Source organism: Neomonachus schauinslandi, chromosome 1, assembly GCF_002201575.2.
Source record: "Neomonachus schauinslandi chromosome 1, ASM220157v2, whole genome shotgun sequence".
NCBI classification, from domain to species: Eukaryota; Metazoa; Chordata; class Mammalia; order Carnivora; family Phocidae; genus Neomonachus; species Neomonachus schauinslandi.
The window spans coordinates 178,692,198-178,717,280 of NC_058403.1; the positions used below are offsets into that span (position 1 = coordinate 178,692,198).

A 25,083-nucleotide genomic window follows, 5' to 3' on the forward strand; every position below is an offset into this window, starting at 1 on the left:
GAGAGTTTTTTTTCTCCTATGTTACCGTTTCTATAAAACTTGCATGCCAAGCAGGTTGGTTAAGAAGGCCCTGCTGTAAATAAAACTTCCTAAGTATCTAGCATATTCTACATCAAGAGGCTAACCGCTGATGGGACATAGTGCTCTAAACATGTTTAAAAGCCTTCTATATATCAGTGGTTGAAGTTCTTGAAAGCCCTTATGCATTTACTTGTATAGCCACAGTATTAATGAAGTCAGGAATTTCAAAAATCGCTAATAGTCCTAAAAGAGGGCTTTAATTTAATTTTTATTTATTTATTTATTTTTTAAAAATATTTTATTTATTTATTTGACAGAGAGAGACACAGCAAGAGAAGGAACACAAGCAGGGGGAGTGGGAGAGGGAGAAGCAGGCTTCCCACCGAGCAGGGAGCCCGATGCGGGGCTTAATCCCAGGACCCTGGGATCACGACCTGAGCCGAAGGCAGGCGCCTAATGACTGAGCCACCCAGGCACCTCAAGAGGGCTTTAATTTTAGACGTGCAAAGAGAAAAGATGATCCAAATTCATAGCTTACTGATTCACTACACAGATTTTTGTCAAGAGACAGGTGAAGCAGCTTACTTACACTTTTTCCATCTACCCACTCCTACCCTAAAAATCTTAGTTGAAGATTTTAACTTGTTTTTTCATTTTTTTTTTTATGATTTTATTTTTAAGTGATCTCTACATCCAACGTGGGGCTCAAACTCACAACCCTGTGATCAAGGAGGAGTCGCACACTCTACTGACCGAGCCAGCCAGGCACCCCTTAACTTATTTTTAAAATGCAATGATTTACAGCTCTTACATGCTACATTTTTATATTATTTTCCTTCCAGAATTGACCACCAACCATTAGTAATTATAATGAGTATATTTTTTATTTAAGTTGTCCCTTTTTCCAAATAGATTGCACTCCGTCTACAGAATTCGTGTAGAAAATGGAAAGGGCTCAAATATGTCAGGTTTAAAAAAGGATCCCGTTGGGATTCAATTTTTTTCTGGCTGGAAATTAATAAAGTATTAAAGTATTATTAAACAGTACCATAGTCCCCCCCCCTCCCTTATCCAGTGGGGATATGTTCCAAGAACCCCAGTGGATGCCTGAAACCACATATAGTACTGAACCCCTTATATATACACTGTTTTCTTCCTGTACACACCTACAACAAAGTTTACTTTATAAATCAGGCACAGAGATTAACAACAAAAACTAATAATAAACTAGAACAATAATAATAATATGCTGCAATAAAAGTTATGTGAATGCAGTCTCTCAAAATTATCTTATTGAACGTACTCACCCTTCTGTGATGATTTGAGATGAGAAAATGTCTCCTGGGGAGATGAAGTGAGAGGAGTGGAGTAGGCATTGTGATGAAGTATTTATCTACCGTTGACCTCCTGAGGATGTGTCAGAAGGACGATCATCTGCTTCTGGACAGAGGCTGACTGCAGGTCACTGAAACCATGGAAAGCTAAAGCACAGATGGGGGGGTGGGGGGCGGGGAGAGATTACTGTATCTGAGACACGCGCTGAGTGGTTTTTGCCGTCCAGCACGTCCTCATCGTTTAGAGGGCTGGCACCAAGTATCCCAGATATTTCGCAATAAATATCTTTGCGTGTTTATGCAAAGTATGCAAAATTCTTTTTCTTTTATTTCTCTACAGAAATAAGTGTGATCCATTTCCTATCAGTTTGCATAAACACACTTGAAAGTAAATAAATTAAACTTTGTTTAATGTGCATTAAACAAAGTCTCACCAATAAAAATCTTTGATAAATTTTATTCTCCATATTTGGGTAATGGTACAAACTCTACACCATGTCTATGAAGTCACAGTGCTGTCGCTGTACTAGAAAGGAAGGCTGCAGGTTGGCTGAGAAATTAAAATGCAAGACAAAGCAGGAGGAACATATGCTGTTGTTTATTATTTTAGGACGTACAGAGAGTCTCTTCAGTAAGTACTGCTCCAGTTGTCTTCATAATTCAGTGTTAGGGAAACCCAAATGTTTTCTGTTCATCTATGAAATCACTCAACTGGCAAGCAAAACATTTTGTATCATCTATTTCTAAATACAGGAGAAATAAAAGGAAGAAAGTAACAGGATATACACACTCATGCTATCTTGATTCTAATGCCTTATCTATAAAAACATACGGTTGTAACCATTGCTATCTAAAATTTTTATGAAGGGCGAAAGCCACTGATGACTCCCATTTTCATAAGTCTTTGCTTGGTCACCTACAGATGCCTTTCAGATTTCAAAAGACCAACCATTATTGTTCTCTTTGTGCCCCTAAGAAATCAAAACAGTGTACATTGATTTCCTTCTTTCTAAATGTTCCAGTTAAAAACTAAACAGTGAAAAAAATATATAGGAAACATTATCTTGGACACCTTTTTGTCAAAACAACAAAAAATGTGCAATACAAACAGAACTCAAGTTTTATTTTTTTGTTGTTGCTTTTTTTGACAAGACTGTCAAGAATAATACAGGTTATGTAGCTATAACCTTAAAGAAGGTGATATTTAGGTTGCAACAAAATACCTGCTAGTGAAAAGGCATTACTAGCATTTCAAAAATTTACAAAAATTTGACAAAATATTCTCCTAAACAGCTATCTTTATACTTGTAAACAAAATAAAAACAACTGGTTTATCCAGTTTCCACTGCATGTCAAACAGGTGGCAAAGCGATACAGATCATCTTTGATTTTAAAAGAAAAGTAATTAAAAGCTAAATTAGTTTAGACTGCACATATTATAGTCCCAGGGAATATTTTTGGAGGAGGACGCTGGGGGGGGGGGGTGGGGGCAGGATTAAAACAGGCTAATGTGTGACATCTACTTTAACAGTTGTTTTTTTTTTCATTTACTTATATTGCCTTGATTGCCTTACAATTAGTTTTTTCCCTACAAGCTAACAGTACTGTTGCTGTACAATGCAAAATTCTTTTTCTTTTATTTCTCTACAGAAATAAGTGTGATCCATTTCCTATCAGTTTGCATAAACACACTTGAAACTTCAGGCATAATAGGAGGGTAGTTTCCTTGTGGGTTCTGAGGGCTTCTCTCTGGAACATCGGAGATGTTAACAGTTGGGCCTATACATGCATGCTGCCACAGATAGGTGGATGGTACAGGAGCCTCCTAGTCCGAGAACACAAACGGGAAGTAGGTCTGGATAAGGGCAAACTGCAACTTGATGTCCACCGCAGCCCTATCAGCAGGTCAGCCGTATTTACTCCTTCACTTTGCTGATATAGTCAGCGATTTTGGAGACATTTTCTTCCTGCTGTTCTAGGGCATCTAGGACAATGCCCATCGGTGTCCTCTTCAAGCCTATTCCCTCCATTTTATTCTCCAGTTTGTTCTTGAGGTTCCGGAGTCTCAATGACGCATGGATGAACATCACTGTGGGGAAGTGAAACCTGGTTAGCATGGAAGCAACTGTTCTTTGTCCGCCTCAACCTTAAGCTCCCTGTCTTCACACTTTGGGGAAACCGCCTCAGTTAACTGAAGACAAGTTCCGATCTCTAATTGATCCAAGTCCTCAAAGGGATCCGTGGACTTGGTCTAAAGCTCTTCTTCGTAAAGTCACATATTAAGTTTACTTTGTGTGTGAAGGTAAACATATTCAGCAGGAAGGACCCTAATCTGGCAACCACACTCCCTCCCGTTGATTTGTTAACTTTCTGCTGCTGGCTTAAATGCCTTGAACTTCAGTGAACCGACAGGATTCCAATTTACATAAAAACCGACTTATACAAAGTTTTCCAGAAAGGAACTCATGCTCAGTTCACACATTATCTTCCTGCAGGAAGCATGCAGGTGAAGTCCACCTAGGATGTGCCTCCCGAGGGGCAGTTTTCCAAAATGCTGGATATAGATGTACAGAACTAACGGTTTTATAGATCTCAGGTACCTCAAGGTTCCCCAAATTTGCTTCATCACTTACAATTAGTCATGTTTGTTTACTAAGAAACATTCCCAGGCCCCTCTCCTGGACCTCCTGAACCAGAACCATAAAGGGATGGGCCTGAGAATCTGTATTTTAAACAGGTACAGCAGTGATTTTCAAACTCCTGCACACAAATAAATCACCTAAAGAGCCTGTTAAAAAGAGGCACATTCCAGGTCTCCACCACCCAAAATTCAGACCAGTAAGACTGAGGTAAAGCTCCACAATGTAAAAAGCCAAATATTCACTCTAGATGATTCTCATATATGTGATCTTGGACCCTCATTTTGGGAAACACTGATGTGCATTATATCTGGAGACTTATAATCTAGACTGGCCTTTGGAAACACTTGAGGAGCTTTCTAAAAATACAGGTTTTGGGAGGACCACTCTCAACTCACAGAATCAAGATCTCTAAGGGATCTGGCTGGGTAATCCATTTTTTTAAAAGTGTCCTGTATGATTCCGACAATCATCAAGGTCTATGAGTCACGGATCCTGTCTAATTTCCTTATTTTATAGATGAGTGAACTGCAACCCATATAGGATACATGGTCCAGATCACATGGCTAATTTTCAGCAGGTCTAGGAATAGAAATCTGGACCCTTGGGGCGCCTGGGTGGCTCAGTCGTTAAGCATCTGCCTTCAGCTCAGGTCATGATCCCAGGGTCCTGGGATCGAGCCCCGCATCAGGCTCCCTGCTCAGCGGGAAGCCTGCTTCTCCCTCTCCCACTCCCCCTGCTTGTGTTCCCCCTCTCGCTGTCTCTCTGCCAAATAAATAAAATCTTAAAAAAAAAAAAAAAGAAATCTGGACCCTTGACTCTCTACCTATGATCTATTTCATTACACTGGCCTGTCTCAGGCCCTGATGTGGAAAGGTGCTGAAGTTAACAAGCTGTGTGTCAAAGCAGACTCTTTGAAATACTAAGCCTCTAGCACATAAGGAAAACTTCAGGAATATTTCAAAAAGTCTGAATTTGCTGATTCAAATATTTTGTCCAATAAGGGGCACCTGGCTGGCTCATTTGGAAGAGCATGCGACTCTTGATCTTGGGGTCATGAGTTCGAGCCCCACATTGGGTATAGAGTTTACTTAAATATTTAAAAACAAAAACACATATTTTGTCCAATAAAGTGTGGGATTCATCCACAAATATTCTGGGCTTAATCTAACATAACTCCAAACAAGCAACTGATTTTATTTAATGAAATAAATGCACATGTGAAGTGCTATTAAAAGTTAAAGGGATCTTCCTGTCACATAATATATAATTTTAATTAGATTTCTGCTGATGAGGCTGGAATTATATCTGTTCTCTATTTCAGGTTTCAAGTGTTTGGGATCTCAGTAAACAATGCATGTAAAATTTAGAAAATACCTAGTTCTGGGGCGCCTGGGTGGCTCAGTTGGTTAAGCGACTGCCTTCGGCTCAGGTCATGATCCTGGAGTCCCTGGATCGAGTGCCGCATCGGGCTCCCTGCTCAGCGGGGAGTCTGCTTCTCCCTCTGACCCTCCCCCCTCTCATGTGCTCTCTCTCATTCTCTCTCTCTCAAATAAATAAATAAAATCTTTAAAAAAAAAAAAAAAGAAAATACCTAGTTCTCTCCACCAAAATTGGAGTACTTGGTAACTGTATTCTGGGCCAATTATTCTTACAGACTTAGGGCACTTTGATACTAAACGTGATCTACTGAGTAGGCAGAGAGTAAATAGTTTACTTCCAAATGAAATACATTCATTGTGTGTCATGACAGTATGAATGGCACTTAAAGATTGAGAACAGACTCGAATATTCAACAAATCTGGAGGCCGTTGTAGGCTGTGCAAATTTCTTGCCATGGGAGTTGGGATTTGTATTTCTTTTGTGCATTGTTGTATCCCCAGAAGAGTGTCTGGCACGGAGCAGACACTCTTATGATATAATATATATATTCCACTCTTACGTATAATTCCACTCAATATGTATTTGTGGAATTAGGGAACCATCAGGCCTTGATCTGCTGTGGCAGAAAATTCTGATAATTTTGCAGACATGCTGACACACATAAAGAACAGGTTAGGAAATTTCCAATGAATAATCGCGCCTACATGGATTTTTTTTTTTTTATGGCATAAGAAAAGAAGACTGAGGTTCACTTACGCAACAAAGGAAAAGTGATGCCAAACACAAAGACCATGACTCCCCCGAACATGGATATGAGGAAGTAGCTAGCCAACATGACCACCATAACAAATGTCGTGGGATACTGCTTCTTCATCCGGCGGAGGATGTCTTTGTTGTGGGCTGCCCACACGAACCCTGTGAACACGAGCACCACTACAATGCCTCCAAGGATCATGTTGAAGGGGCTCAGGAACCTGGAATATGAAGAAAAGAGGGAGGCTAGGTCAGCACTGGTAGCAGCCAGGTGTGAAGATGAGGAGGGTGAGGAGGAGTCAAGTCACATGTTGAGTACTTAGCATTTTATCTAAATTGTCTCATTTAATCCTCATAATGCAATGAGGTAGATACTAATTATTCATTTCTCAAATGAAGAAACTGAGGCATGGAGGTGAGAAAATGGTGGGGCCAAGATTGACATTCACCAGCAAACTGGTCAGTCCATCTTATTAGAGGCCCACAATTTTCAAAGACATTTTCCCCCCAAAGTCCATACATGGTTTGTATTTTAAAACATATTACAAATATGTCTGAAGAATCATCTGGCATCTTGCTGTTTCTATAGCTGGACAACTTCGATCTTGTTCATCACCTTGCCAAACGGTTCCTTTTTCAGAAACACAGGTACCATCCAAACTTTTTTTGATACCTTTGTTTTCAACTGTTGTGGTTTGCTGAACCAGAGCAGCTGAATTTGATACATGTTCAATGTCATTTCCTTCAAGAATTAACTCATTCTCCTGGGCTTGAGATACTGAACAAGCAAAGCCTCATCCGAACCCTGCAGATGTATTTTTCACCCAAGAAATTTTGGATCTCAACAAGAGAACCATTCTTCCGGATAACAACATTGCTGGGGAAGTGTGCATAGCCGGACCTCCGCCTGTAATGGAAGCCCAGTGTAATGCCCTTGATCACGTTCTGTACATGTTTATGGGTAGTGCGAACAGGAGCCTGTCCCTTTCTCTTGCCCCACGTTTGTCAACCCTGAGCCTCTTCTTTCTCCTTCCAAGAAGACTGTGTACACTGATGAGACTGACGTCCTTTCACGATCACTGTGTGTCCCTGCAGAGTGATGTTGACATTTGCCGGAACATCAACATTCCGATTGCTGAGAACGGTCTTCATTCTCACAGTAAATGCGGCAAAGAGCTAAGAGACTTTTAAAATTTTAAAGAGACTGCCTCTTTCGGAGGGGCTGTTTCGCTTTCATTACATCCCGGGCTCTAGTGCACACCGGAGACAATGCTGACATATTTTCTGAGCTCTTCAGGTTTATCTAAATCCTCACAGAAGCTACCACAACAGATATATGCAGAGGTCCCATGATGGCCTCCATGGGCCATACCCAGTCTATTGTCACATTTGTGCTTGGATGGTACAGTGTTTAAAAAAACATTTATTTGAATCCCAACGTGTTGAAAAAATCCATACAACTTGGGATTTCTAGCTTCTCCTGTAAACAAGAAACCCTAACAACAGTAGGCCCACTTTTCCACACGTCAACGACTGGCTGGAGCATCTTCTCTTTCAGATAGAATAAATGCTCTCCAGTTAGCCCCCCTGTCCCCACCGCCATCTACTGCATGGCCCTCACTGAGCCGCCATTCATCGCTGCTTGTCTAACAGCTGCCCTGCACTGCTCTCTTACATAACCTGCCCGGCCCATGGAGGCATCGGAGTCTATGACTCCTGGCACAGAGACTCCATTGTGATTCTTTAAAAGGGCCGAGAGTGTCATTAGATGAGCTATCAACTGAGATTTCCAAGCACAGAGCCTCCGGCTTCATTGTTACATGGGCCAAAGGTTACACTACTGTTGATAAGAAAGAGGAAAACGAGACCCAGTATTTCATAAGTAAGAAGGATTGGGTGTTGTGGCCCCACTACCACCCCAACCCACTGTGTCTACAGAGCCCTTAATATGACATTTGTGGTCAGCTAGTACAATTGAGTTACTAACTTTTTACCCTCACAACAGGCTTAACGAGCATTTTACTTGGGAAGGACAATGAGGGTCAGCGTGTTTTCATCACGCTCTGAATATCAACGTGACTGATCTGGAAATGAGGGACGGGGTTGGGGGTGGGGAACGGGAATGGGAGGTGATGCCAAGAGCTTACTTTCTCTGAAATAGAACAGATGAAGGATTCACACTTACAGTAGGGTTCATATTCGGGATAACTAAGATTTTTTTTTTAAAAAAATCCCTTTACATTTTAGCTCTAATTCTGCCTTCTGAAACACAAAAGCTAACTGAAATAGTTTCAAATAAGAGTAGAAGTATCACATACCTTAATGGGCAAAATCAGGAATATAATCAATGTGAAACTGCTTTGGAAAAGTTAAAAATTTCTATTAAGATGCATGGAATTGGGGCGCCTGGGTGGCTCAGTCGTTAAGCGTCTGCCTTCGGCTCAGGTCATGATCCCAGGGTCCTGGGATCAAGCCCCGCATCGGGCTCCCTGCTCGGTGGGAAGCCTGCTTCTCCCTCTCCCACTCCCCCTGCTTGTGTTCCCTCTCTCTCTCTGTGTCTCTGTCAAATAAATAAATAAATAATATCTTAAAAAAAATAAAAAATAAGAATACTAATACTCATGTCATCTGTGTTAGGAACCATCAGCATCCCATCTACATTTAAAAAGAATAGGCTGTTTGGGGCGCCAGGGTGGCTCAGTTGTTAAGTGTCTGCCTTCAGCTCAGGTCATGATCCCAGGGTCCTTGGATTGAGCCCCGCATCAGGCTCCCTCCTATGCGGGAAGCCTGCTTCTCCCTCTCCCACTCCCCCTGCTTGTGTTCCCTCTCTCGCTGTGTCTCTGTCAAATAAATAAATAAAATCTTAAAAAAAAAAAAAAAAGATGCATGGAATTAAACCACATGGCCATAAGTGGTAAGAGTAGTGTAGTAGGACATAATTTAGAGCTAAACCCTATAGTAGTAAGTTGCTTATTTCACTCAAAACTCTTGCAAATATTCATCCCCTTCCAGGCAATAAATCTCCCCCCCCAGCATAGAGTCAAAGGAAACAAATAAAAATGCAAAGACTGAGTTGTAACAATCATCACATGAGTGGTATTTATGATGAAAAACTTTTAGAAGTAACGTACATGGCCACCAATTTACTAGAGGTGGTATATGCAGCTATTTTTAAATACTCAATAATATGGAAAGATATTAATAATATATCGAGTGGGCAAAAGTAATCATAATACATTCTGTTTGGTGGATTTATATATGTTATGTAGCTGAGAAGTAGAAATTTTTATAATTAGTACATTATTTTGCAATCAGAAATAAAATGAACATATAAGAAAGGCAAATATAAAAATATAAAAGCAACTGCTCCCTAGCCTAAGACCCAGGCTTGGCACAGGCCAGCTACAACCGCCCACCTTTACTTCCATTGTCCCTCTGACAACATTAATGCAATTGCAATTCAGATGCCACAGCGAAGCTGTTCCTTCTCCCACCCAAACCTTGGTTCCCTGCCGATTCTCCAGATCCTCTTGTGGCCAGGTGCACCACCCCACTCCCCCACGCTTTCCCAGCATCCAGCAATTAAACTGTTCTGTCTGTCGTTCACCAGTTCTTTATCATCTGGGTCCACAGAGTCACTCTGTACTTTTTCTGTTTTAAAATTTTATCTGGGTTATGCTGTACCTTCTGCCCAGATCTGGGAAAGACAATTATAGGCCTGGGGAAGGGAAGAACTGGACAGGGCAAAAACAAAATCTTTCTTAGCAGGTGGTAAGGAAACTGAGTGGAGAGGCCCAGAAATTGTCACCGATTAATAAATCTCATTCCTAGCACTCAAAAGATTCCGAAAAGAGTTATACTTAAAGACTGGAGCAGTTATACTGGGTGGGAGCATCGTGGGTAGTTTATTCCCATTTGTTTATTAGTTTCACCCAAATATTTTTGAGCTGTAAAGAAAAGCAAAGATCAACATTAACGCAAAAAACTAGAGTGGAGAGTTCCAGTTTAAGGAAACTGCTTTGCATAAACTGCAAATAAAAGATGCTTGGTTGGTAGCAAACTAGCAAAGTATCCTACTCAGTTCTTTCTAGAATGCCTACTAAAATAATTCGTGAGGTGAAACATACAACAAAAAGTATGCCAAGCTTTGTCTATTTTCCTCTGGACAAGCAAAGTATTTGGTGGCCATGTACGTTACTTCTAGAAGTTTTTCCTCTGGACATTCATCTATGTTGAATGTCTAAATAAAGCCCAGGACAAAGAACAACAAAAAATCCAGGCCTGACTTAAGCAATTCCAAATTTGCTTTTCACCTGTTCCTGTTGCTCATGTTCAAGGGAAAAGACCGGAGCACAGAGCCCTATAGAACTGGTTTTAGCTTACAACACACCCAGCCACAATCTATAATTAGAAAGTAACCAAGTTTCCAAGCTGGAAAAAATGAACAAAGTTACTCGGAGCAGAAATGGTTTTCTTCCTTATTCTTAAGTCCCATTCCATTCTAACAAAGAGTAAAATTTGTACCACTCCAATGCCTTGGCACCTACTTGCACTTGGAGGAAAATCAAACACATACACCACCCTCTAGAGTTTAATTTCATTTTCCAGTGAGTGCAGGAACGTGTGAGCCAGTTCTCATCTGCGATGAGTGAAGTTTTTTAGTCAACAGCTGGGCTCTTAGTCATGCCAGTCACAATAAAGCCCAGGAACCTTTAGGCAAAAACTCCCATAAATATGCTACCCCAGCTTTCATGGGGACAATTGCCACTGGGCTCGGATGGGTGGAGTTTCATTTACTGGTAGTCCCCGAATGAAAAAGGGTGGGAGAAAGGGAGGCAGGAAGATAGAGGGAAGGGGGAAGGACAGAGAGGGGTGAGGGGACTGAGGGAGAGAGAGAATATAATTTTCTGATAGGACCTAGCTCAACAAGTCAAAAGCATTCAGTGTTTTTCTAATGTGAGGTAAAAACATACATCTACATACATATGCATTCTATTCCGTAAGTAACTGAGTAAATAAATAAATAAATGTAATGGTTAAAAATTCTACTGGAAATATTGACGGTTGTGAAAAGGTTTACAACCCTATCACAGAATCCTGTAGCAGAGTGTTCAAAGATAAATAGCTTCAGTGCCATTGCACAGATGAATAAACTGAGGCCCGGAGAAGTGAAGAAACACATTCGAAGGGGTCTAGGGGAGAGGAAAGGGTGCCAGCTGATGTAACCGTGAGAGCAATTCATAATATAGCCCTTTGTGTATTGTTAAGCAGCTACAGGACTCCAGTCCCCCTTCCCCCGCACGCACCCATTCTCGGTATTCTTCCAATTGGGGTCAGGAACAAAGAATCATTCTGGGAAATCCCTTAGCATTCTGGTTTCTCTCTGAAGCAAGGTGGCTATGAGCAGGTGTGGACACGGGGTCCTGAATGTGCCAACACGATTCAGCTAGCTAGAGCTATAGTTTCAGCATAAGTTTCTGAAGTGGGGGGGGGGGACCAAAAAACTTGGCTGATCACAGAATTTTAGAGGTAGGGCAGATCTTGAAAAAATACATCTCATTCTACACATAAGCAAGCTAAGGAACAGGTTAGTAAGTATGCTCCAAACCCATAAACTGTAGAGTTGGCGATAAACGTTTACCAAAACGGAGATCCTCAGATCAAGTTGAGTGCACCGTTGGTAATTCCCAGCAACTGCAAGGACCACAAGAGCCAAAAAGGCAGTGAAATACTTCTAGAGCAGTAGAAGCCACTTTGCCCCGAGTTCCAATTTTCTAACCCAAAAAAGGCATTTTTGTAGTTGGGTTCCTGAGGAAGCCTGACTCACCAAGAAAGGAGGGAAACAATTTACTCACAGTGGATTTCTCTAAATTGGTGATGTTTTTCTGTGGTCCTTAAACAGCCAGAGGGGTCATTGCAAATATGAATTCACCCATCCATTTCCTTGCTTCTCCTTGCTCTTAGAATAAAAACAGTCCGTTACACAGGCTCCAAGGCCCCACAGGGTCTGGCCCCTACCCATGTGTGCCGCCAGGCCACCGCATACCGTTGTGTAATTTGTACCTGGCACAAGGAGGCCTGGCTGGGGTGGTAAGTGAGGGGCTACAATCCAGGCCAGATTTGACTCACTAACCAATTTGGCTTAGGCTGCATCTGCTAGGAGTAAGGAGTGCTTTGAATAATCAGTCTGAGGGGGCGCCTGGGTGGCTCAGTTGGTTGGGCGGCTGCCTTCGGCTCGGGTCGTGATCCTGGAGTCCCTGGATGGAGTCCCGCATCGGGCTCCCTGCTCGGCGGGGAGTCTGCTTCTCCCTCTGACCCTCCCGACCCTCCCCCCTCTCATGCTCTCTCTCTGTCTCTCTCTCTCAAATAAATAAATAAAATTTAAAAAAAATAATAATAATCAGTCTGAGGGAGCCTGAGGGCTAGCAGCAGCCCTGCCTGTGGTCTTTTCCTACGCCACCTCCTGATTCTACACCCCGTCCTCTGGGGCTTCGATCTCCCTCTAGACCTTGCCCTGTCTCTGGCCCCCACAGGCCTGCGCACAAGCCATTCTCTGCCTGATTCACTCCTACTTCCTTCAAAACCCAGCCTAATCAGCCCTTCTTCTGTCTCTGGTCACATCAGAGCCCCATATAGTGGTGCTCCTCCTTCCTAGCCTCATCACAGTGGTGGTGTTACATTTACTTGAATGAGGATTGGATGCATGTTTGTCTCCCACTGGATTAAGCTCTATGAGGGCAGGGACTGTAACATTTTCTCCCCGGCACCTAGCACAAGGCCTGCCTGGCACACAGTAGGTATTCAATATATGTGTGTTGAAAGAAAGAAAAAAGGTAGGTAAGGATCTTGCATATTTTCATGTTATTTAAAGGAAGCTCAGCAACTTTCCATGGGTATGAATCAAGTGACAGGAGGTTTCTCCCAGACAAATCACTATTATTCTCACTGCACACTAGACATTACTGGAGAAATAGTCCCTGTCTTTGTACCTTCATAGAGTTGTGATGAAAGGAACAGAGGAAAAAGAAAAGTAGGAAATATCATGCGTATGTCCGTGCAGATGTGAGGTAGAATGATTGTGACATGGTCAGAAAGGGCCCTTTGGCTTGCTGGCAGGAGGAACTTCGTAAGTCTTGCCACTGGTACGTGCTGGGGGTCAGGAGGGAGAGTGGGAAGCACAGGAGACTCATACTCCTGCAGACATGTCTATATAGGCCCCTTTTGCTCTTTGATTCCTCAGATAACCCCAATGGCCTTCCGTGGTTATTTTGGTTTCCCAGCATGGCTTCCGTCCTGGCAAGTACTATTTCTGACCACAAAGTATAGATGTAAATGTATAAATCAGCTTTGAGTCAATATGATCAGGGTCACCTTGGCCTAATAATCACCAGGTAAAGGAGACTTTGGAGCAGTTAAGGTGGGATGGGAGCCTGCCTCTTTTGTCACAGAAAGGGCATAGTAGCCTAACATTGAGATTTTTCTTAACCAATTGAATTAGGAAGACCCACAGTATTTATTGTATCCTTGTTGATACTATTTGTTGCATCCTGTCCACTTGGCACCATGAAATTAAACACTCAAATGATCCACTGTCTTGGCAGCAGTTGGCATGTTTATTCACAGTAAGACATACCTTATGAACTTCCATGTTTTCTTTTGTGTTTATTAAGCTAATTGCTTATTTTATTCTTAATAAACAGTGAGTTGGGCCTGGTTTAGAAGCCATATATCTCAGACTTCCCACAGTGATGGAGCTTCAAATGATCTGATTAGCTTGCAACTGTTCCTTTTTAAACTTTATATTAGGGCAAATTTCTACCATATACGATGTTAGAGAGAATGGTATAATGGACCCTCATGTATACTCATCATTGCTTTCAACAATTAGGAACCTATGGTCACTCTCACAACAGATAGTCTTTTGGAACTGAGGTGGAAAGATCTTTTGTTTACAAACTGTTCCTTCTGAATCCTTTTGGTAGAGTAAATTCAATTGTTTTCCCATGGCAGGTTCTTACAGCGCTGAGAAGGCTGGGGATGGGGAAATGAGCCCGGTGACACATAATCTTCCTTCCTATAAGGAGGCTCCTGTCTGTTTACCTCCCACCAACACCCAATTTCTGCATTCCCTTCTGTTTCTCTGAGACAGGGAAAAACCACACTGATGGCGTACAGAAGCAGATTATAGAAGCAGGAACCAAAGCCTTGGTTTTCTACTTCAGACGGACTTTCTGCCTTCTGCGTCGTGTCTCCGTTAGTGATTGCTCCATGGAAGGGCAGGCTGGGAAATCCTGTTTATGGTAAATCCTTGCAGAAGGGAGAGGCAGCCTGCAGCTTTTGTCTGAGATCACAGGCATGAAAGTGTTCTCTGAAACAAGGAGCAAGCCTATTGCAACAAGACAGAGGAGGATGTTATGGGTATGTATTCTGAAGCTGAGTGATAAGGGATAGAATTCATCTGTCCAAAAGGAAAAGAATAAGAAATTTCCAACAGTGCTGCACATTTTGGTATTAAGGTCAAGTTCATCTTTTAGAATTGGATTTCTTATGCAGAGCTCTCGGCCCCTACTAAGTAGATTGAGAGCTTTTGCCTTCTAAGAATGGGGCCAGGAATCCAAAATATGCTCATTTGTACACATATCCAGAAACATTATAAATCCTAATGTGGGAAAAAGGAGACAGAAACTACCATCCCCAGGCTGATGGTGGCAGGGAATATATTTCTTTTAAAGTGTCCGGGGAAAAGTCAAGAACAAGGTTGCATAAGTGGTGTCCTAGGATTTAATAAAAGGCAATCCTTATTAGATGAAGAATTTTGAGATTAAAATTTTATTGAGCACTGACAGACCTCTTAAAGTTCTGTACTCAGAAGAAGCACGTAACCCATGAAGGAAAGACATATGCCTGCATTACATGTGCCTCAAGTGCAGATAAAGAGGGATGGGAGGGCAGGAAGGGATTAATTCAGGGAGGACTGGGAAGGCAGGGTGGAGCTATACTCCTGCTCATATCCTTGGTGCCTACACAGTATCTGACACACAGCAGGTGCTCAGTAAATACTTATTCAACTGAATAAAAGACATCTGAGCTGCAGGGGAGGATGGGAAGGAAAGGTATAATTATCCTTTCCCCCGTCCACATACTCAATGCCTGTCCCATTTTCAACACCTGAGTTTTGAAATTTGGGATAATAATGCACAAGGGAAAGAAGGTAAGTTGAAAAGAATGTGTTTATGTAGGTGCATATTTTTGTACACTTGCTATCCTTGTATAAAAATTAATTATGTCTGTAGTTTCATCTTGCTGCCCCTCTAGACTCTAAACACGATGCAAGTCGGAATCACAGTGTCTTACTCTCCACTGTATCTCCCAGCCCGGTGCCTGAGAAGTTGGCAAATGCTTCATAGTCTTTGTGTAGCGAAAGAAGCAAAAAAGAGAAGAGTAATATTGTAGCATTGGCGTGGAAGCTGATTAATCTCAAAAACAGAATTTTCTGCTAGGTTTTGGCATAAAAGAACTGCAATTAATTCCATCTGCAAATGTTTTCATACATTCTGATCCAGAGCGTCCCAGGGCTCTCATATCCTTTTCTTCCTTTACCAACTAGAAACTTGGGTTTTTCATCCTTGCAGCATTAAAAGGTACAAACAATTTGACTATTTTTCAATACCAGACACTGGCAGCCATAGGCCTCAAATATATTATGGAACCACACTCATTTTAAAAAGATTAAAGTAACGCTCTTTTCAAACAGAAGTACAAGCCTTCCAGAAACGCCTTGCCATTTCAAGCAACTACAAGCATAAAGTGGCACCTGGAATTTCCACCCTCTGGAAACACCCCCACAGGCCACATGGTGAAGAAGTACTTTAAGAATATATGGGCTCATTCAGCGGCTACACTGTGCTGTCTTAAAGGGGAGGCCTGAACATACACATCTGAAGATAAATGAGCCTTTTAGCTGGAGATGTACTGGAGGCATTTATATATTTGAAAATTTTGTGTGTGGTTGGTGCTTTCTGATGCCACGCCAGGAAATAAGACTCCTGATGGCAGGGAGGAATTTGTGAGAATAAGAAAAGCAAATAATACAAATGTGTGAGAGTTGGCGATGGAGCTGAATTTGGTTAATTAGGAGCTTCAGAATATTTGCAATATGACTTAACAGAGAAAGTATTTTACTTCATAACAATAAAAGAGGCTACTAATGATTAGCAGTTTTTGGTCCTATTTAGCCACACCAACTCCAGTCCTCACCATTGTGAAACTGGGAGTTTGATGGGATCAGTACTTCTCAACTTCAGCCTGGGGGTATATATCAGAATCACCTGGGGAGTTAAGATCCTGGACCCACCCAAGAAATATATATTCAGTATTTCTGAAGTTAACACCTGGGCATATGGGTACATTTATTTAAATTTTCTCAGTGGTTCTTTTGAACCAGACCAGACCAGTGCTTCTCAAATTTTAATGTGTCTATGAATCATCTGAGAGTCCTGTCAGAAAGCTGACTGATTCAGCAGGTCTGGGAGGGTGCCTGAAATTCTGCATTTCCAACAAGCAACCAGGGTGAAAGATGCTGCTGTTCCATGGCCCATACTCTAGATTTCTCCAGCTCAAATCTTTTGGCATTCTGTTAAGCACAGAAATTCCTGTCCACAACCAGAATGTATCACATACTGAGCACTTAAACTGCAAGGGCAATTAGGTGTTGCCTTTGCTTTTCACTTTGAAAATAGAGGCAGAGACTTCTATTGCTGTTTATGATATAAAAAGAGTATCAAGGGGCGCCTGGCTGGCTCAGTCAGTGGAGCATGTGACTCTTTATCTCGGGGTTGTGAGTCTAAACCCCACGCTGGGAATAGAGATTACTGGGAAAAAAAAAAAAAAAAAAAGAATATCTAGTGCCAAGATGTATTGTGTAAAGAATGGAAGGAGGTAAGTCATATCTTCTTCAATCTTAGGCATTTTCCTTTCTTGATTTAAAAAATGCAAAGCCACTTTCAGCAAAACACACACTTCCCAGCTTGTTGTTATTCATGCTATTCCTTTTAAGTCACCCAATCTCTTCTGAAGTGACGCCTAAATCTCAAAAAGAAACTGAAGTCTTCAAGGGAAGCAACACAAGTGTTTATAAGAAACACAAGTTACAATTATGACAAAACCACTAAAGTATATCCATCATCTAATACTTCTAAGAGAAGTCACAGCTGTGAGAATTCCAAATATACCTAGAACCTAGGATTTAATATAATAACAGCAGCTACTGTTTAAATATTATCACTTGCTGGGCCTTAATGCACTTTTTATTAATTAAGTCATGTAATTCCAATTTTATGGTAGTGGAACTCCAGAGCACATGAACTTTTAAGCAAAAATGAAGAAAAGCAACAGCCAGAATGCTGTCAAAAAATAGAAAGTGGGTTTGTGGAATCAGTAGAGTCTTCCAGGCAGATTAATAAAAGAATGATAGCGTAACAGATTTAATAAATCAAGGATAATGATCAAAGCCATGTAAGCTTCAAATCTACTCCATTCTTAATGTTTGAAAAGTCAGAAGCCAGGAGCTAAAATCAAATTGTTTTGCTAAGTAACTGCCAAGAACTGTTTTTTGTAACTTGTTATAAACTAACTTGCATTTAGTGAAAGTGATCACCAAATTATCATGATTTTCTTAGCAACAGAGCTGTGGTTCTCCACCAGGGGTGATTTTGACCCCCAAGGGACATTTGGCAATGTCTGAAGGCAGTTTTTTTGAGGGCCTGGGTGCTACTGGCATTCAGAGGGTAGAGAGCAGGGATGTTGCTAAATATCCTAAAATACACAGGACAGCCCTCTACAACAAAGAATTATATGATCCCAATTGTCCATAGTACTGGTGTTGAGAAAGCTGGCAGGAGAGTATTTCACCAAAATTCTACAAGGGCAATATGAATTAGTGAAGAGTTTGAATTATAACCTTTTCTAAATTGAATGTTTACGCTGTAGTAATCTTAACCAATATGTAGCAAGTGCAGTCAGCAATGACCCAGTTAGAATCACTTTAGGAGCATGCTGTTGCTATGTACTAGCGTGCTGCTATGTGCTTCAAAATAATTTGTTCCATTAGGTAGGTTAAAAGTTGCCCCCGTGACTACATTGAGGCCTTCTGTTCATTTATTTACTCTGCATTCATCAACTGAGCATCTGCCAAATAGCAGGCCTCAGGGATACAGCAAATAAAAGTAATGATAACGACGATAAGAAAAAGAAAAAGCAATCACAAACCAAACCCAGTCTCTGGCCTCAAGGAATTTATAGTCCAGAGTGGAGACAGGTAAACAGACAACTTAAAAGCCTATGAGGGGATTACCAGGAAAAATACAGGCATGGGTGTGCGGCCCAATTAACACAAGGAAGTGAGGGACAAAGGGAAAATGTTTCCTCAAAGAGATGGTACCAAAGCTGAGTCTTGAGGGAGAGGCAGGAGTAGGTGAGTTAGCAACTGGAGCTTGGGTGGATGGAGCTGTTGGGATAAAGATGCTGTCTATGTTTCTCACACCAACAATGATTAGAAAAAAAAAAAACACCACCACCACCACAATAAGTAACATTTGTGGAGCAAAAACTAAGAGCTGGACACTAGTCTAAGAGCTGGACACTAGTCTAAGAGCCTTGCCTCTAGTAACTCGGATAATCTTCACAGAAGCCCTATGAGGCAGGTTCTATAATTAGTCTCATTTATAGATGAGGAGGCTGAGGCACAGGCACAGTTGAAGTCCAAGGTTACACAGCTAATGACTGGCAGTTGGGATTTAAAATTTACTTAATGTGGCCCTGGTGCCTGAACTCTTAACCACTACTTTATACTCTTTAAAGAGCCAGAAGGTATGACAACCATCTTCAACAAGGACTGTTAGCTAAGAGACTTACTCAGAAATAATCTAAGAGGCAGAGTAGACCTATTGAGTAGAAGTCACATGCCTGGTAAACCAGGCTTTTAGGATGAAGACCAAACTTCTAACCATGGATTGATTACGAGGCCCTGCCTGATGAGGCCCTCAGATACAGATTTACCTCTATCCTAATCCCTCTTACTCTCCATCTTGGGAAAGGCAGCCCTTTCTGTTGTTTTTGGAGCTAGATGATATCCACTTGGTCTTCCCTCTTCTTTCCTGAGAGTTGGAAAAGCAGGCTTTCTGCATCCTGACTCAGGCCAGTTTTCAACACAGGAGAATTCACAGTTGAGGCTAGAGCCCTCCAACAATGCCCTGGAGGCCCCTCCTCACTACTAGGGGACAGAACCATTGAAGAACACCCTTTGAACATGGTCTCTTCCCCAGTAAACACCCAGGCCACATTTTCACACACACTCTATCAAGATAGGGGAAACTATCAGATACTGTAGAAGACAGCCCCCAACTCTGCTCTGACCCACCCATCTACTGACATCACTGAGAGGAGAGTTCTCTTTAGAATGAGAAATGTTCCAGAGTCAACTAAGCTCTCTGACCTTGAAGATATTTGGTTTCTTCCAGCTTTAAGAGACAAAACTTCATGACTCATAAGAAGATGGCACATTATGGCACACTAGGGGCACCTGCGTGGCTCAGTCTGTTAAGCATCTACCTTCGGCTCCAGTTGTGATCCTGGGCTCCTGGGACTGAGCCCCTCCTGGCATTGAGCTCCCTGCTCAGCCAGGAGCCTGGTTCTCCCTCTCCCTCTGCCCAGCCACCCCTCCCCCACCCGCACTGGCTCGTGTTCTCTCTCTCTCTCTCTCAAATAAATAAATAAAATCTTAAAAAAAAAAAGATGGCACATTGTTTAGAGCACAAGACTGCGTCTGTGACTTTGAGCAAGTCATTTATACTCTCTGAGTCTCAGGAATAATAATAATCATAATAATATCTCATCTCACTGGGTTGAATGAGATAATGCACGTAAATTACTTAGCAAATACTTGGCACACAGAGCACTCAATACTCAATAAATGTTTGCTTTTATTATTATTATTAGATTATAAAGAAAAAAAGTCGTTTGTGGAAAAATCACTGACTGTGTGTTTGTGGATGCAGAGAAAACAGTTAAAGGTCATATACCAAATTTTTACTGGGGTATGAAGGAGAGGGAAATCTCGTATTTTACACACATGCAATTTTCAAAATAATTTACTGCTGGCCTGTGTCTTTTGTAAATTTTTAAAAATAAGAATAATAAAAAGTAAAGATGGCTATTTTTTACTTTTACCGTCAAAAAGTTCACTGCCAACCAACATTTCTTATTTAAAAAGGAAAATGGGAAGGGCCAACACTCCAAAACTGCCTGAGTGAGTAGGCTAAGGCACCATAATGAGGGAGCTATATTTAGTAAGGGGGCTGGACCCTGACCTTCACAGTGAAAAATGGATTCCAACAAAGCAGCAAGGCTGCCCAAGCCTGTGTCTGGTCTGGGCAGTACCCCTCTTTGAAAAGCAATAGTTTTCTCTGAACATTTGACTGGTCTGTGTCAAACCTTGCCAATATCTAAGTTTTGAGGGTTACCACAAAAAAAAAAAAAAAACACCTCATATCTAGATCACCAGATAGTATGTCTGGCTTGTTTCTTTACTAAGAGGGAGAAAAGAAAAAGAAAGCAAACCAACAGATGCAATCCTATATACTATTTATTACATTTTAAAGAAATGTTTTAGTGTTCTGGAAAATGAGCCTCACGCATAAGGTTAGGGGAAGGTTCAGGAGGCAGCTGCCCCAGGCCTTAGGCCTGTCCTACCCTAACTAATTTTAACTTGGCTGCCACTCTAATTCAGAGTCGGCTCAGAGCCTGTGCCCTCCACACACCAAGTCATTCTCAGAGTTTGTGATTCCTTAAGCAACACAGAATGAGGATCTGTGCAACTGTCTACTGAATCCCACAAATGAGCATTCTCTTCTGCATGGGGGCAACGACCCTGAACCACATCTGGAAATTGTGAACTCTCTCTGTGCTGTGTTCCTGGTCCTATAGCTTCTCAACAATTGTCACATGCCCTTGGGCTAGAAGTCATGTCTGATTGATCTTGGTGTTGTTTTGAGCTTGGCACAGAGAAGTGACTCAATAATAAATAAGCCAAAGATCAGCAAACCACCCTAAGAAACCACCCTATTTGGCCTTTCCCACACCCTCCAAGTTTGGATTTCTCCTCTTTCTCCCAGGCCAGCTTGTACTTTCCCTCTCTAATGGCAAGCAAGTTCCTTTATAAAATCTGAGGTTGGCTTTTTCTTTAAAGATGCATAGAATCAGCAAGATCTAGAATATCACCATCCTGCACAAGTGAGAGAAGCATTTCTTAAAGGGTAAACTACAAGAAAAGGTGGTTTCTAGTAAATCGGGTGTGTGTGTGCGGGAAGCGGGTGGAATCCTATGTAACACAGAACCCTTTTTATTTTAACATCTGTTATTGAGAAGGCCTTTAATACGATGAGACCACGGACTAGGAAGTGAAGGAGAGAAAGTAGCCACGCCGGACGACTCCTGGATGAAAACGCAAGAGAACCCGGTTCCTAGAGTCAGGACAGCCTTCACCCCACACTGGGAGATGCGCCACCAGGAAACACCCACCCTCTTGCTCCCAAGCTCATCTTCCTCCTACAGTGCAGCGGGCACTAGGCGGATAAACCCACAAAGCGCGTTGCTTCTTGGGTGCCCTTTTTACACTAAAACCCCCAGAATGCAGAGTTCGGATCCACACCCAGTCGCCCAAGTCTCCCAGGGCTGCGCCCCTTCCCGCCAGCCCCAGGATAGGGTTACACCACTTTCCTCTTTCTTTCTTTCTTTTTTAAAGATTTTATTTATTTATTTGACAGAGAGAGACACAGCTAGAGAGGGAACACAAGCAGGGCGAGTGGGAGAGGGAGAAGCAGGCTTCCCGGCGAGCAGGAAGCCCAATGCGGGGCTCGATCCCAGGACCCTGGGACCATGACCTGAGCCGAAGGCAGACGCTTAACGACTGAGCCACCCAGGCGCCCCTCCTCTTTCTTATTTTTAAAAGACTGGGGCGCTGCAAATACCTACAAGAGCCTAATCAGGGCACAGAGGAAAAATAAACGTCAGTTTTTCTTGTCCGAAGCTGGCAAAATTTCTTCACCCCTAGAAATCCCCTCACGTCTCCGCCCGAGGCACGGTAAGGAAAAGGGGACCCCAAGATTGCTGCGGCCTCGCCCTGACAAGTTTCCACAGGCTTGACCGCTTGCACTTGCCAGGGCGGAGGCTGGGCTTGGAGAGCGTTTCCACATCCCGGGATCCTGTATGTACACCCGGAGCCCCACGATGCCGCCCTCGATCAGTGCCCCGGAGGGGGACCCCACTTACCCCACAACGGAAATCATCATGGCAGCCACCACCAGGTAGTTGGTCTGATAATAGAGCAGGTTGCTCACCACGCGGTTGTTCCATTTGGAAATGTCCCTGAAGTCCGGCCGGGCGAAGCGGTCAGAGCCAGGGAAGAAATCGTCCCAGGCGCGGAGCGGGGCGAAATTCACGTCCATGTCTAGTCTCTCAGCTTCTTGTTCTTCTCCTCTGGAATCTGGCGGCGGCGGCGGCGCCAACCGATCGGCTAAGCTGGGTTAGAGATGACAGCGGCTCACGCTCAGCGGACTCTGCGGTTGGTGAGCAGCGGAGCGAAGGAAATTGGGAGCGGGCGGGCGTTTTTCTCTTCTTTATTTCTTGATTGGCTCTAAGAGGTTGGTTACAGAAAAAGTGGGGCCTCGCGACGGAGCAAGGGGCAGAATGCAAAATAGAGATGAAATAGAAAGAAACGAGCGGAAAACCCCAGTGTGAAGCGAGATGGCATTGCCTTCCCTGACAGTCCGAATACACACAGCCTCCTTTAAAATACCTCCTTTTGAGTGTTCAACATAAGAATGTGTTCTGGATTTTAGGGAAATTTTTTGCAGCTGTTCAGATGCTAATCTAAGTGAAATGGAATGGAAGGCAACTATAGTGTTACTGGAAGATGAGCTGGTTTTGAAAACTGAGCAGTTACTAACCTCTGCACATCTGAATGCAATTCTCATGTTTTCTGTTTCACCATGAGTCACTATGAGTGAAATCAGGTTGGCAAAATGGGAAAGAAGAACGTGTAGAATGGAAGGGTTGGCTTGTTATTTCACTTCTATTTTTTTTGTTCTCCATCTCTGTCTTCTCCAGACAAAATTATTGAACTACTGTGCTGTTCTGATGCAGTGGGCACTCTAGGCACATCAGCCCTGAGCTGGGATGTTGTTCACCTTAGAAAGCAAACAATGGTCTGCAGTGACCAATAGTGTAGAGTAATTGCTTAGAGTTAGATATTACTGCTATTGTTGCTAATAATAGCACAGGCCATGATTCATCTGTATGGTATTAATAATAGTGCGCTAACCTGATTTGTTCTCTGTGGTTTATAATGAATATCCACTGACTTTTCTCTATCTTGTTGCAATTTTATCGTTGTGGTTGTCTCTGAGTAGGCTTGATAGGGGACAAAAAGGTAGAAGATTTCAGTATGATGCCAACAGATATTTTGAGTCCTTTCAAGGCTCTGTGAAAGCACTCTGGGGGATTAAAAAAAAAAAAGGTGAGAAGAATGCAGCCTTGCCCTGCCTTCAGGGATCTTGCAATGCAGTGGAAACACTAACTTAAATGTATTACAGTAAGAGGAGTGCTAGGTAGAGATGTGCCAGACCTTAGTGCTCAGTTACAGGAAGTTACAGGGTGTGGAAGAATTCCCTGGGGCTTAAGAATTTCAAGGAGCAACACTGCGGGCAAGCTGAGAAAATGATCTTGGTCATGACCAGCATACCAGCACCATTAGGACCCCACACCTGTTGGAGAGATCAGTGAGCATTAGGAGCTGTGACCAAGAACCTTCCAACTGCTCAGGACTGCATGACCATAAACTGTCAGATGTCTGTTAGTAATAATATGATTCCTCATTGATCATAGGCAATTGATATCCAGTAAACATTTGTTCTGTGAATTTTTATTTATTTGTTTAGAGGCTGGCTCAGCCAGCTGGCTGGCTCAGTTGGTAGGGCGTGACTCAATCTCAGGGTCTTTAGTTCCACATTGGGAATGGAGCCTACTTAAAAAAAAAAAAAAAAAAAAAAATGAATTTATTTTTTTAAACCTCCAAAGAGGTTTAAAAATAAAGAAATGAAAAAAAACCGGATATAACTGTATTTAGCATGATTTCCTTCTCCCTCTCTCATGAAGTATTAACCATGCTTCTCTCTCTGGCTGCATACGAGAGAATTTGTTTTCCCACTACACATTTCTATCTTTGTCAAAATAATTTTAAATAAAAATGGACACATCTGGAATCCTTACTTGATTTCAGGTACTCTTCGAAATGCTATTAGTAGCAGCACTTTGTCATTATTCATTCAGGGGTTGGCCTTCCTGCAGCTCCTATATCCACACTTGTGCTTCTAGATAGACCCATTCTGAATATTTATCTGTCTGTATACAAACCATAGTGGATAGTCTAATAGTTTATGATATATTACCTTTGAAATGAAATAAATCTGTTTCATGTCTGTTACTTTCATTGCTGGCAAGGGCAGGTGGCTATTTCTAATTGGCCCGTCTGAGCCAATGGGAGTGCCTTGGTGTCATCTACCAAAACACCACCACAGGAGTCTAGGTGTTAGGCACACGGATGAAGGCCTAGATGCCTTTGCAGTCCTCTTCATTGTCCATCAGCACCCTGTTCCCAGGCCTCAGCTTCCTCCCTATGAAATGGGTAGGTTTGGACTAGATGAGCTCTAAAGCACCTGTTGGTTTTTATCATCTGAGGGGGCTGTGGAGCTTGCTGCCACTAATCGGAAGCTCTCCTCTCTGATCAGAGAGTAGCATTGCTGGGGCCCCTCCCGCATGAGTCTGTTTTGAAAAGCGTGGGCTTAATCTCAATGGTTTCTATCTGCAGAGTAGTCTCGGCAAAATTAAAAAAAAAAAGA

At 42.3% G+C, this 25,083-nt stretch overlaps 1 protein-coding gene across 1 annotated transcript; it reads right to left on the reverse strand.

Annotated features, from left to right (window-relative positions):
- Window positions 1-1,796: 1,796 nt before the first annotated feature.
- On the reverse strand, window positions 1,797-22,935 carry ARL6IP5 (ADP ribosylation factor like GTPase 6 interacting protein 5). The gene is made up of 3 exons (XM_021695201.2): window positions 22,457-22,935; window positions 6,134-6,351; window positions 1,797-3,444 (listed from the first exon to the last, which is right to left on the reverse strand). Exons 1-3 carry the CDS (start codon window positions 22,630-22,632, stop codon window positions 3,272-3,274), a joined length of 567 nt encoding a protein of 188 aa, XP_021550876.1. The 5' UTR covers window positions 22,633-22,935; the 3' UTR covers window positions 1,797-3,271.
- Between the last annotated feature and the right edge of the window lie 2,148 nt (window positions 22,936-25,083).